This window comes from Anolis carolinensis, chromosome 2 (genome assembly GCF_035594765.1).
Source record: "Anolis carolinensis isolate JA03-04 chromosome 2, rAnoCar3.1.pri, whole genome shotgun sequence".
Lineage (NCBI taxonomy): Eukaryota > Metazoa > Chordata > Lepidosauria > Squamata > Dactyloidae > Anolis > Anolis carolinensis.
This window is the reverse complement of record NC_085842.1, coordinates 252950680-252964825: the sequence shown is the minus strand read 5'-3', so window position 1 is coordinate 252964825 and position 14146 is coordinate 252950680. Positions and strand designations below refer to the sequence as shown.

The window sequence follows — 14146 nt, the reverse complement described above, 5'->3', positions numbered from 1 at the left end:
TTAGAGATTAGGATTCCCTCAGTAGTGATAATGTCAAGCAACAATGAATACCAGATAGTGGGCTACCTTAAAAGTGCCTGGTGGAGTAGCTGCAAGTTAGTAGCTGGTTTATGCTATTTGAATCGTTGATGGATAATTATGAGTGACCCCAGACCTGTTGTACATTACTGATAGTGAGGCTGCCAGGAAACATTAAAAAATCCTTGATATATGGAAAAGATGTTTAATAACACATGGAGCTCATAAAGAACAACTATTTTTACAATTGTACTGATTTCTATATAAACGAGATCATACATTGCAAGCTTACTTTTTTATTATTTACATTCCGCCTTTTGAGAATTTATGTTCAAGCAGCTGTTCAGTCATATTTATTGTTATCTGCTTTGGGTCTTGGGAGAAAGGCGGAATACCAATAAAGTATATTAATAAATATTGGTGAGCATCTGCCATCCTCTAGGCATTGCAATATCTGTTGTATGTGAGCTGTTTGAAAATTATTATTTTAAAAAAAAATTACACATATGAACATATGGTCTCCACCTGGCTTCTAATCAGAGTAAAGAAGGAAATATGCACAAAGTTGAAAACCCATAAAAACTAGTACTTGGGAAACCAATCATATAAGATAAAAGTACACCAAAGCCTTATAAAATCTGAAAACACTCCAGTCTCTCAAATCAACAAAGGATGACTACTTGATTTAGATTTAGTAAACAACATGTCAAAAGTAGGAATGTTAGTTTTGCACAGTGTATGAATCATTGCAAGTTTTTTCTAGTGCTAAAGTACTAAAACTGAAACATGTTGAAAAAAATAAATGACATAAATGTTTTAAACATCGTATTCAAATAAATTACAGTAAAAGCATTTATTAATTAAAATAAAATAATGTGATTATAATGGGACTCAGCAAATTTTAAGGGTTAAAATTTTGTTTGAATTGTTTGATTTTTTAAAAGGGAAGTATTATACAGAAATGGTTGCTCTACTTGTGTGTTAATGAGATTCCAAGGGAAAATTTGTTTATGCAGGATTCTGTAGTATTGAACCATGGCAGTTAAAGTGTGGTATAAAACTGCATTGATTCTACAGTGTAGATGCATCCACAAGTTTTTTGGTGAGAATCCTAGAGAGAGGCTTCTCAGGCTGGATCTACACTGCTCTATGTCCCAGGATCTGATCCCCAAATATCTGCTTATCCCAGATTATCTGGTAGTGTAGACTAATAATCCAGTTCAAATCGGATAATCTGGGATTAGATCCTTAGATATAGGGCAGACTGGGCAGTGTAAATCCAGCCTTAGTGACTGTTCCCATCCCCTGGGATGTCCTTCCTTAAGAAGCCTCTTCCTACTTTCACCATCAAGCAAAATTAATATTATTATTATTATTATTATTATTATTATTATTATTATTATTATTATTATTATTATTTTGTTTAAGCAGGTTTTAATGTATAAGGGGGAACATTTTTGGTGCATTTTATTTATCTTTTTAAACTTTTGCATGTTTTAATTAATTGAAAATGTTTTATGAAGTGATTGCAATTGTTCCTAATTTTTTACTGTAAATCTTTTAGATTTAATGTGTTTGAGGGTCACCATGGGCCCCCACTGTGGGAGAAAGACGACATATAAAACAAACATTCCTTTTGAGGAATTGGAATATTTCTGAAGATTACAAGAGAATGCAAGAAACAGTGGTTAACAAAGATTTCACATTTATAAAGCCCTTTGGGGGTAACCTCAGAGAAGTCAAGAGTAGACATATCTAGATTGTGCTATTAGTGCATTTCATGTTAGCTTATATTTGATATAGGTTTTATTAGATAAATAAGTAAACTGTTTTTCAGTGCTACATTTGACTTTCAACAGCTGAATGCTATTTATTCCTTTACCAGCATTTGATTGATAAAGTATAGTAAGTAGAACTTGACTTTATCCTAATGCCTGAACACTTGACGGAAACAATAAAAATGCAAATTAGGATGTACTAATTGCAATGAAAACAACATGATATTTGTTTACATTTCCCTTGATATATTTTTAATGTAGACATTGCCTATCCAGTTGACATGTTCCCCTTCCCCTACTTTGGGTGGGGTCCGAATTAATAAAACACATACATTATAATTTCCAGTCTTTTCCCTCATTCCTCTGAAAAAAATCTGTTCAAAGAAATACCTTTTAATTCAATTTAAAGACATAATTGCCAGCTGTTTCTAAGTAAGGTGCCTTTCCCCCCATGGCATCAATACATTTTGAATAGTGATTTTTACCTTTCTTTATATACATTAATTTGAATTTTCCACAGTTATCATTTCACTTGTTCCTCTAATCTTCTCATTTCCTACCCAACTTCTTCAGCACACTGTTTGCATTGAGAGAAAGGTACCATCTTGCCAAACTGAATGGGGTCCATTGCTACTATTTTTCATTTACCAGATCTTTTTAAGGAGCTGGAAGATCCTATCACAAGTGTCTTACCTAGTTTTAAGTTGCCTTTCACTAACATGCAGTAACATATCTTAGTGCCATCCTGACTGGTAGTTTTAAGTGGTATTAATACTCATAGATTAGTTGATGGAATTTGATCTCTTTCCATGGGTCCGCCTTGTCATTTGGCTCATTGGATGTATCCCAGAAATACCTTTACATCTAGTTATGACATTTACAAACATTAAAGGCTATGGATGTTCAGCAGAAAGCATGTTTGTAAAGTGAGCACATGCCAGGATCCCTGAGAACACCATCTGTCAGACTGACATGCTATTGCCATTTTTCCTTGGAAAAAAGGAAATTTAGGCTACAAGATTTGTTTTGGGCACATACACTCATCTTGCTTTTTTAAAAAAACACTTTTTGGTAAGGGGTGGTGGAGATGTAAGATAGATTTTAGTGATACTCTAGTGTCACTAAATCATCCTATCAAGAATTGTTAACTGTCACTGCTTCACATTTTCTGGTCCATATTTTCAGATTTTTGTGATGAGGGGTGATCTTGATTTTGGAACATTCACAAGTTGGGTCAGCACACACAAAATGGAAACTTGCATTAGCTGCTGTAATCCAGCCAAGACTTGGCTTTTAAGGGAACATGAAGAAGAATCTTAGCCTGTTGGATTGGTGAACTACATTAGGTAGATGTGGAGTGATCACTTCCCCAGTATCAAAGAAGTAAGAAGAAAATTACTTTCTTGTTCTATGTGTGAAGTGTGTGTAATTTATGCTTGCATTTTGACATTAATAAGAAATGTCTGAATACATACATTATGTGCTGGAGATTAGCAGTATTTCTCTTTTCTGAACACATGATTCTTCTTCTTGGTCTCTCTGCTTCACACAAATGGACAGAGACCCCATTTGGAACCTCCTAGAGCTGAGTAGCTTGGAGGGACATTATTCCCCCATTTGTCCACCCAGCCAAACTTGCTTATGAACTTGTTAAAAAGAGCTGTCTTAACATCAGCTTTTCTTCAAGGTGTTTCTCTTCCTATTTGGGAAAGTGCAACATGGCTACAACCACAGTATTTTATTTAGCACTAGAGACTTGACTACAGGGCCAAACTGGATGCTCATTTTGGACATTCATTCCTATCTTCTTTTCTATATTGATCTCTCCTACCATCCTCTTGTAAGCACCACAGTCTTCCATTGTGTAAGTCAGAGATCAAGAAGAACAGGTTACTCACCTGTAACTTCTTCAAATGATCATTTGTGACCTTACACAAACTTGTCCTACCTCCCCTCTTTCCAGTGCCTATAATTTCATGGTGACCTTCAAAACTGAGGCTCTTTCTACACTGCTGTATCATGCAGTTTCACAATGCAATTTACGGTAACTGCATTTAACTGCATTATATGAGTCCACACTGCATTATGTGGAGTTAAACTGCATTATGAAACTTCATGATATGGCAGTGTAGATGAGGCCAGAGTAGCATCGTGTCCTGCAAGTTACTCAATTCCAGAAGGTTCTGAATGTGGTCTCTGTGCAGACAGGAATCCTGTTTGTGGATGGTACAGATAAACTACATGAACCACAAGTTACAGGTAAGCAACCTATTATTTCTAGCATATTTTAGACAAGCATATCTTTACTTAAAAAGGATTCTGGCTACATTTCTTTTTCACAGATTGCAGATGGTACAGGGTCATGTTTCTTTAAACATTTTTTATTTGTATATGTTTACTGCAAATATTGATTCTTAAACACTTATGGTAAAATGGAATAAAATTATGTGGTACTTTCATATATTAGATTGATAATTGATCCTTTACTCTTGCATCCGATGCACAAGACTGTTTTAGACAGTATTAGAATTAAGTGCATGCATCACCCACACTGTAGAAATCTTTAATTCTCCATCTTGTCTGATATTAATTGTTTATCAACAGTTTATTCTCAGATAATGCATAGTTTTCTCCCTTTTCTTTTTGTTGTTAAGGTGACAGGATGGCTGAAGATGCTGGGCTCACTAAATTAAGCTTTGAGTTTTGGCTGCACAAGACTCTTAAGTGGGGTCAGAGCACCACTTCAGAATCTCAGCAAGATGTCTGCCTTCACTTGCCTGAATTGCAGGAATTTCTATTGCAGATTTATGGAGCTTTGAAACATATGGTAAGTGAATTAGCTGGAAGAATGAACTGTTTGGAAGACTGTTACAGAAACATTCTGCACCCCACATTTTGACAAGACAAAAAGCTAACAGTAGCAGAGAGCCTTGTAGTATTGACCTAATGTATTGCTGGATCACAGAAGCAAATTGGGGATACAGCCACAGGTAATGGAAACAGGAATGTATTTCCTGTGTTCCTGATTTATTGTGAAAGGAGATTTTTCTTCTTGATTGGTTATGTTCTCACATGAGAGTTCCTATCCAACATGGTAACCTTTTCAAAAAGACTTTATAATAAACAAGTATTTGATTCTGGTTTTCAGGTCATAAATTGGATTATTTAAAGACCCTTAACATCTAAAATTATAACTGATCCCTTAAATCATAAACAGTCTGCTGACATATGAACTCTATTGCTGTGGCATATAAAGACATTTCAGGCCACCACAATTGGATCACAAGCTAATATTTCAAGTCATGCCTGGATAATGTTTCTATTGTCTGTGAATGTGTAATTTTTCTGAGATGCCAAGTTGCAACTTGGTTAAGATTTTTTGCTATATTTGTATATTCAAATACTGATACAGTGTATAGCACGGTATGATACAGGCGAAAAGGGATTTTAAAGCAGTCATTGTCAGGTGTTACGTGGGCTACTGAAAAAGCAGTGGTAGGTGAGACATATACATCTTTGAGATTGAAAACTGTTATTGGAATTGTAATAAATTCCTTGAGAAACCTGACCTCAACATGACCTTTCAATAGGTATAGGGCAGTGGTTCTCAACCTGTGGGTCCCCAAGTATTTTGGCCTTCAACTCCCAGAAATCCCAGCCAGTTTACCAGCTGTTAGAATTTCTGGGAATGGAAGGCCAAAACATCTGGGGACCCACAGGTTGTGAACCACTGGTATAGGTGGAACAAATCTGAATATGTTGTTATAGCATTATGAGAGGATTATCTTTTCTGCTACTTGCACATTATTTCAATTTAGTGCCATTTTGCCTTTATTAAGCAGTAATGCTACAAAAGTGGAAAAATTGACTGATTGCAGAATACTGTTCATAAACTATTTTGAAGTTGACCAACAGATTCCCTCCCCCAATACTTGTTAGGTTTCCTGTTTTTCCTGTTAACTTCTGAGTTCATGAACAGGAGGATTAGAAGCACAACATTACTTTTGTAGCAAAGCTGCTTTCCATTTGGCCAAATTTTGTTTAGTTTTGTAGATATAGTATCTGTTAAATGTCAGGTAGGAACTGACTAAATATGATGTCACACAGAATATAGCAAACAGTAACAAAGTTCAGGACGTCTTTGTACTGTAGTTATTACTCAGCTCTCCATATAATCCATAATATGATGTAAGAGGCATGCCATTTTATATGATGCAGTGTTTTATTCATTGGACTTAGACCATTTCACTGTGAAAGCCAATACTTTAACACCACAGTGTTTTCTTTTCTTCATATAACAGCTGAATATCAACCTGGCAATAGAAGATCAGCTACATTTTAAAAAATGTACAGTAATACATGATGCTCCAGCTATACTAAGGAATTGTACCCACTTTTGGAAGGGAGTCCACAATTATGCAGGAGCTATTAGCATTGCCTCTTCTTTTCTGTAGGCAAACCAAGACATAGTCTTTCAGCTACAAATACTAAGTTCCATCATGTGTATCTCATTCTCCTGTTTTTGAACCCAGATATAGACTGGAAAACTGAGAAATTCAACAAGCTTTGGGAGAGGGTTGCTATTGGCCAACTTCAGAATCTACATATCTAATAACCATAAGCACAAAAGACTTTCATGACCACAGAAAGCTTTCATAGCAAGGGCTAAACTGGGGGTAGGTTGTCTTTGCAGAGGTTCCTATTACTCTCTGAAGAATAGATGATATTAGCTATAATCTCACCAGTGTCTTTGAAGGTGTTGTACTCTATATAGGCTGAGTACCCCTTAAGCAAAATGCTTGGGATCTGAAATAGTTTGGATTTTGGATTTTTAAAGATTTTGGAATACCTGTATTTATTTGCCTATCTCTGAGATGGCATCCAAGTCAAAACATATACACCCTGTACACACATAATTTGAAGGTAATTTTATTCAATATTTTTAATGATATTGTGCATGGAATAACGTTTGTGTACACTGGACCATCAGAAATCTTAGCCACCTATGTGGACAATTTTGGAGCATTTCAAATTTTAGAATTCTGGAAAAGGAATGCTCAACTTTCATATAATTTTTTAACCACTCTTATTTTTGGTCACACAACTTTTGGCAAAGTTTTTGAGACTGAGTAATTTATTTTTCAGAACTGTAGAACTGCAGTCCAACAGTTTCCATTGGTTGGCCAGTTATTGGGAAGACTTTGCTGGAATCCCCTTGTCATTGGTTATGGTGAGCATTTGAAATTAATTTTGTGAAATAAACATGTTATTCTTGAATGCTGTTCATGGTAACTTTCACAAAGACATGTTTACCCTATATACTCATGTATTAAGTCTAGAAATTTTAGTCAGTCTCAAAACCTAGATTGATTTATCAATGTCAATAAGACAAGTCAAACCTGCATTCTAGACTTTAAGAGAGCTGACGTCCAAAAAATGAAGGAAATACTGAGCGGCATTCCATGGACGCCAATACTAAAAGACAAGGGAGTTAAGGATGGATGGGAGTTTTTCAAAAGTGATACTCAAGCTGCAAATGCAAACAGTGCCAACAAAGAAAAAAAATAAGACAAGTGCAAAGAAGCCAGAATGGATGTCCAAAGAACTTCTAACTGGGCTAAGACTCAAAAGAGACATGCACAAAAAGTGGAAAAGGGGAGAAATCACCAAAGAAGAATTCAAACGAATACCAACTCCTGTAGGGAAAAGGTTTACAAGGATAAAACGCAAAACGAGCTCAGGCTTGCCAGAGACATAAAAACAATAAAAAGAGCTTCTCTTCTTACGTCGGTAGGAAAAGGAAGAACAAGGAGGCAATAGGGCCTCTGTGATGGGGTAATGCTGACAGGGGCTAGGGAAAAGGCAGAACTACTTAATGCCTTCTTTGCCTCGGACTTCTCACAAAAAGAAAGCCAGCCTCAACCTCAGCAACATGGAGTGGATGAAGGATTAGGAGAAATCCAACCCCAAATAGGGAAACAAGTTGTCCAGGAACACCTGGCTGCTCTAAACGAATTCAAGTCCCCAGGGCCAGATCAATTACATCCAAGAGTATTGAAGGAACTAGTGGAAGTTATTTCGGAACCACTAGCAATCATGTTTGTGAGTTCTTGGAGAACGAGAGAAGTCCCAGTAGATTGGAGGAGGGCAAATGTGGTCCCTATCTTCAAGAAGGGAATAAAGGATGACCCAAACATTTACCGTCTGGTCAGCCTCACATCGATACCAGGCAAGATACTGGAAAAGATCATTAAGGAAGTGATCTGCAAACACTTAGAAATGAATGCGGTCATCGCTAATAGTCAACACGGATTTATTAAAAACAAATCATGCCAGACTAAACTGATCTCTTTTTTCGATAAAGTTACGAGCTGGGTAGATGCGGGGAATGCCATGGATGTAGCATATCTGGATTTCAGTAAGGCCTTCGACAAAGTCCCCCATGACCTTCTGGCAAACAAGCTAGTCAAATATGGGCTAGGCAAAACGATAGGTGGATCTGTAATTGGCTAAGTGAATGAACCCAAAGGGTGCTCACCAATGTGTCTTCTTCATCCTGGAAAAAAGTCACAAGTGGAGTGCCACAGGGTTCCGTCCTGGGCCCGGTTCTGTTTAACATCTTTATTAATGACTTAGATGAAGGGCTAGAAGGCATGATCATCAAGTTTGCAGATGATACCAAACTTGGAGGGATAGCTAATACTCCAGAAAACAGGAGCATAATCCAAAACAATTTTCACAGATTAGAGAGATGGGCCGAAACTAATAAAATGAAGTTCAACAGGGACAAATGCAAGATACTCCACTTAGGCAGAAAAAATGAAATGCAAAGATACAGAATGGGGGATGCTTGGCTTGATAGCAGTACGTGTGAAAAAGATCTTGGAGTCCTCGTGGACAACAAGTTAAACGTGAGCCTACAATGTGATGAGGAGGCTAAAAAAGCCAATGGGATTTTGGCCTGCATAAATAGGAGTACAGTGTTCCCTCGCTACTTCGTGGTTCGCTTATTGTGGATTCACTGTTTCGCAGATATTTTCATACGGCCCTCCCTTCCTCACAGGCACAAAAGAGCCCAGGCTGAGGCGCGCGGCCTGGCCCGGCCTATCCTCAGCTGCCCATGGGCAGCGCCAGTAGGCCCCACCTGCACCTCATCGCCTCAGCAAACAAGAAGGAATACAATACAGTACATTAAAAGAGGGAGAGAAGGAGGGAGAGATGCTAAAATAAATATAGTGTCCCTGCTTTGTGGATTTTCACTTATTGCGGGAGGTCTTAGAACGTAATCCATGTGATAAGTGAGGGAAGATTGTATAGTGTCTAGATCCAGGGAAGTCATGCTACCCCTCTATTCCACACCTGGAATACTGTGTCCAATTTTGGGCACCGCAATTGAAGGGAAATGTTGAGAAGCTGGAAAGTGTCCAGAGGAGGGCAACTAAAATGATCAACGGTCTGGAGAACAAGCCCTATGAAGAGAGGCTTAAAGAGCTGGGCATATTTAGCCCGCAGAAGAGAAGGCTGAGAGGAGACATGACAGCCATGTATAAATATGTGAGAGGAAGTCATAGGGAGGAGGGAGCAAGCTTAATCCCCATGATGCACTTTACATGCCGTTTGGGGGAGGATGGACCACGGATGATGGGATTTGCAGTACTTTGAAACGCTTTGACTCCCACAGACTACTGCAATACCCACCACCAACTGAACTGGACCAAACTTGGCACACAGAACCCCCATGACCCCCTTTATGTCCTGGTGCAGATTGGGGTATGGATGATGGGATTTACAGTACCTTCACTCACTTCCTGAGACTACTGCGACTACCAGGAATGACAGAATTGGACCAACTTGACACACATATCCCAAATGACACACTTTACATGCTGCACCACTTTGGGGGAGAATGGACCAAGGATTATGGGATTTGCAGTACTTTCAAACGCTGTGTCTCTGACAGATCACTGTTACTCTAAGGGTGAATCAGGACCAAACTTGGCACACATACCTCCCATGACCCAATTTACGTCCTGGTACAGTTTGAGGAAGAACAGACCAAGGATAATGGCACTTGCAGTACCTTCATTCACTTCCTGAGACCACTGCAACTACCACAAATGACTCATCAAGACCAAACTTGGAACACAGAGCACCCATGACCCACTCTACATCCTGGTGAAGTTTGGAGAAGGATGCACCATGGATGATGAGAATCGCAATACCTTCACTCACTTCCTGATAACATTGCAACCCCCACCAATGCCTGAACAAGACCAAACATGGCACATAGAGCCCCAATGTCCTATTCTAATCCTGGTGTAGTTTGGAAGAGTTTGGACCATGGATAATGGGACTTGCAGTAGCTTCACTCACTTCCTGAGACCACTGCAACCCCCACCAATGTCTGATCAAACCAAACTTGACACATACAGTTCCCATGACCTACTATACATCCTGGCACTGTTTGGAGTGGGATGGACCATGGATGATGGACTTTCATATGGGAGCTGTAGTTCACCTGCACCCTCTGAACCCTTCTGACCCTGCACCTAGACTAAACTTGGAACACAGGCAAACAATGCCTTTTTCAAATGACCCGGGCACCGGCGGGTCCCCAAGCTAGTGTTAAATAAAATAGAAAGCTTGAAGAGGCGTATACTAAACAACAAATTCCATTATAAAGTAAAATGATCAAAATCAAGCACATAAATGTGATGTGAGGTCTCATGGCATTTGAGGAATGATTTAACAGGGCCAACACAGGTTCTTCTTGTTGGGTTTCCATAGTTATTGCTAAGTTGAGAACAGACTTGTAGTACTACTAAAAGAATCCTTGTGTGTCAAAACCCCACAAAGATTAAGGAAGTAATCACTTATAGAAAGTAATAATTGATACAGTTCAATAGAAATTGATCCATAATTTCAGCTGTATATTACATAGAAGATAAAATAATATGTTGTATAAGGTGCCCATTAATTACTGAAATTTAAAATTTGTGTAATATTGGTATTTTATGTGTATTTCAATGTATCAATAAATGGGGGGAGGCATGACCAAAGTAATTGGGACTGATCCAGAGAAAGTCACACAGGCATTTATTCCATCAAAATTAATGGGATTTACTTAAGTCATGACTAGTGAATTTCATTGGAATCAAAGGGACAAAAGTGTAATTAATTGCCTCTAACTTCAATCCATAATTGTACACAATTATACCCTTTTCCTATCAACATGTGTATTATAGTAATAAAAAAACAAGAAACGCTGTCTATATGTGATCACTGGAATGACTTTGAAATCACGTAATGCAAAAATTAACGATAAAGATTGGTTCATGGGATTTTTGTTTATTAACATGAGCAAAAAGATTGTTCTTGCTCTACTTTGATTTTTTTTAAACTTTTCTGATTTGGATTACTATCTGCAGATGAATGCCAGAAGATTCTAATGTGGTGCTTATGTTGTCTGTACAGTGGTGAACCACAGAGCCCAGTGGAATTGAAGGCCAACAGCTGGATACAAGTAAGCAAATGAATCCTCTCCCTGACTGCTTTAAATTAACTTGATTATTTAAAGGTGCAGCATCTACAGCAGAGACAGTGTGTCATTTTTAGAAACCACTCCAGAGACATGCTAGATTCACATTGCATTGAAATACATTCTACTTTAATTAAAACAAATCTGTACTGTCTCTCATTCTGAATGTTAAAGAATATGTAGCATATAAACTGAAGTGATTTTAATAGCTTTTAATACTAGAGCCTAAACTCTAGTAACTTCAAGTGAAAAAGTCTGCAAATCAGCAATCCAGAGAGCGCTATAAAAGCAGACTTTCAATTAGGAAAAAATAATGCAGTCTGGAGAGATGCCATTATTTGTTTTGAAAACAATTCATATATGCTCTATAATTTTGTCTCTTTGTTTTTGTTTAATCTTTCTAGCCTTGGGAGAAACTAATTGTATCCAAGTTTTATTCAGAGACAATGGATGAAAATATTTGTCTGTAGTTCAAAACCTTAGTTAAATGAATTCACAATTGGTTGAATGATACAGTCAGAAGTTTATAATGTAGACCTTTGCAGTTGTTGCTCTTTGAAAACAATTAATCTTATATGTTTACTAGCTGTGCCCAGCCACGCGTTGCTGTGGCGAAGTATGGTGGTAGGGGAAATAAAGTATCTTATATTATCTGCTTAGAACTGGATTATATGAAGCCCTTTCTACACAGCTGTATAAAATGCACACTGAACTGGATTATATGGCAGTGTGGAGTCAAGATAATCCAGTTCAAAGCAGATAATATTATAAATGGGTTATATAGCTGTGTGGAAGGGCCTTGAGTCTGCACTGCCATATAATCCAGTTAAAATCAGATAATTTGTATTTTATAGGTAGTGTGGAAGAGGCCTAAGTGAGGCCTAACTCTGCCTGTGTCCTGGGCTGAGTGGGTTGCTAGGAGACCAAGTGGGCGGAGCTTAGCCTTCTAACTGGCAGCAGTTGGATAAAAACAATTATTCCTCTCCCTCTAATTAGGACTCTACTATTCTATGATTCTATGACTTTATTTTTCTTTTCTTTTTGTTGTATGAACATAGAGGCATGGATGAGGGGTTGTGCTGCCAAGTTTATGTTTCTGGGATGTGTAGTTTTGTTGTTTTGCCCTAGGCCGAAATTTCATTACCTTTTTTTATATATAAGGTTACTTGGGGAAAATATTAGCAACATTTTGTTAATTCCATATAAAACCACCTTCTGTTTTGGTCTAGCAGATGATGACTTAATTGAACAAGATATTCCTGAGTTTAGTCCATTTGTACATAAACCCTTTGCTCACATTTAATTCCCCTCTTTGTGCAAAAGGTGAAAGAATCAAGATGTTTCAATCAAACAGTTTTCTGTAATAAATGAAACAGGAAATATAACTAATCAATTCAGATATCGATCTGAAATTTGTGTAGAAGCTTTTGTGCTTATTTTTCATTAGCTACAGTTTGCTGTGTCATTCAGAATTGAGAAACTATATTTAATCTTAAATTTGGTTAATGGAAAGTAGTTAATTTCAGACTCTGTTTTGTGGCTTTGGCCCATTAATTATCATTGAGATAAACTACGACTGTGTGTTCAGATGACATGTCAAATAGTGTTTGTGTGTGTGCCTTGGAGTTTTCATAAACTGATGGCAAGCCCATACATTTCATAGGGTTTTCTTAGGTAATAAATAATTGGAGGTGGTTTTGCCAGTTCCTGCCTCTGAAATATAGCCTGTGGCAACTGAGATTTGTTGGCAGTCTCCCATCCAGGTATAAACTAGAATTAATGTTGCTTAGTTTCCAAGAGCAGACAGTATCTGGTGTATATAAAGCCTGTTAAATTGTAGTTCATCAAAAAATGAAGCTCATGCAGTTGAGAAGAACAGAACATAAACCTGAGGATTTCTCATAGTATTTTCAAGGTATATTTGTGAGATTTATATTAAGGCAACTTGAGGTCATAATAACTCTGGATACTCTAGATCAGTGGTTCCCAAACTATGTTTTGTGGAACCATAGGGTTCTGCAAAAGTATCGTAGGGGTTCCATGAAAAATCTTAAAAATCAATTTTAAAATAGAATTCAAAATAAAACCACATAAGGCTGACCATTTAATTGTCTCTAATGGGAAAGAAGGAGAAACATGGGTTATCTCCAAACATCTACTCTCCAATAGAAGTTGTTTTATCACAGCCTGCCGTCTCAGACTGGTGGGACCTCTCCAGGAAAAACACATGGAAGATCCGAAAAAGGTTCCTCGTGTACACACTAGAGTGCCCTTGGCTTTTCCAGCAACATCCAGAAGGTTCTTTGTCTTATAAATACAAGCATACTGCTACTTATTTTATTCAGGTCAGGGCAATCTTGCATATGTGATTATATTTAAAATATTTTTTCTTTGTTTCAAAATCTATGTTATACAGAACACTCAGGCGATAGAAATCGATGAAAGAAGGATGAACTTTGTGGGCTTACAATGCTTAGCAAAAACCAAGGAAAGAGTTAGGATTCTGCTAGGAAAAAAGAGCTGAAGGGTTTCATGATCAAAAAAGTTTGGGAACTACTGCTATAGGTAATACCTTTAGGATCAGGCATTTAGGACACTTTGTAATATTTTTCCTGAAGGAGCATTCAGACTTTTGTAGTGGCACTTAGATATCTAGATTTCAATGCTGAACTTTCCTTTTTGTGAATATATTTATTGTCAACTTGGATCAATTTAGAGTTGTCACACTAGGAAAGACACTTGAACTTTTAGTGATGTGTAGTTGAAGGAATTTCAACAGCTGTTGCTTGTCATGCAACCAGGGAACAATCAA

The 14146-nt window shown here is 37.5% G+C and overlaps 1 protein-coding gene across 4 annotated transcripts in view; it reads left to right on the top strand.

Moving 5' to 3' along the window:
* fancc (FA complementation group C) overlaps positions 1-14146 on the top strand; it is an 83713-nt gene that overhangs the window by 16539 nt on the left and 53028 nt on the right. Inside the window, exons 2-5 of one of the 4 annotated variants that reach the window (XM_008103220.3) lie at positions 4001-4055; positions 4451-4623; positions 6942-7026; positions 11225-11319. In XM_008103220.3, the coding sequence (XP_008101427.1) occupies positions 4459-4623; positions 6942-7026; positions 11225-11319 (345 nt within the window). In that variant the 5' untranslated portion in view covers positions 4001-4055; positions 4451-4458. Of the gene's footprint in view, positions 1-1579; positions 4056-4450; positions 4624-6941; positions 7027-11224; positions 11320-14146 lie in introns of those variants that run through there. The other 3 variants (XM_062972079.1, XM_062972080.1, XM_003216508.4) reach the window with 3 other exon arrangements.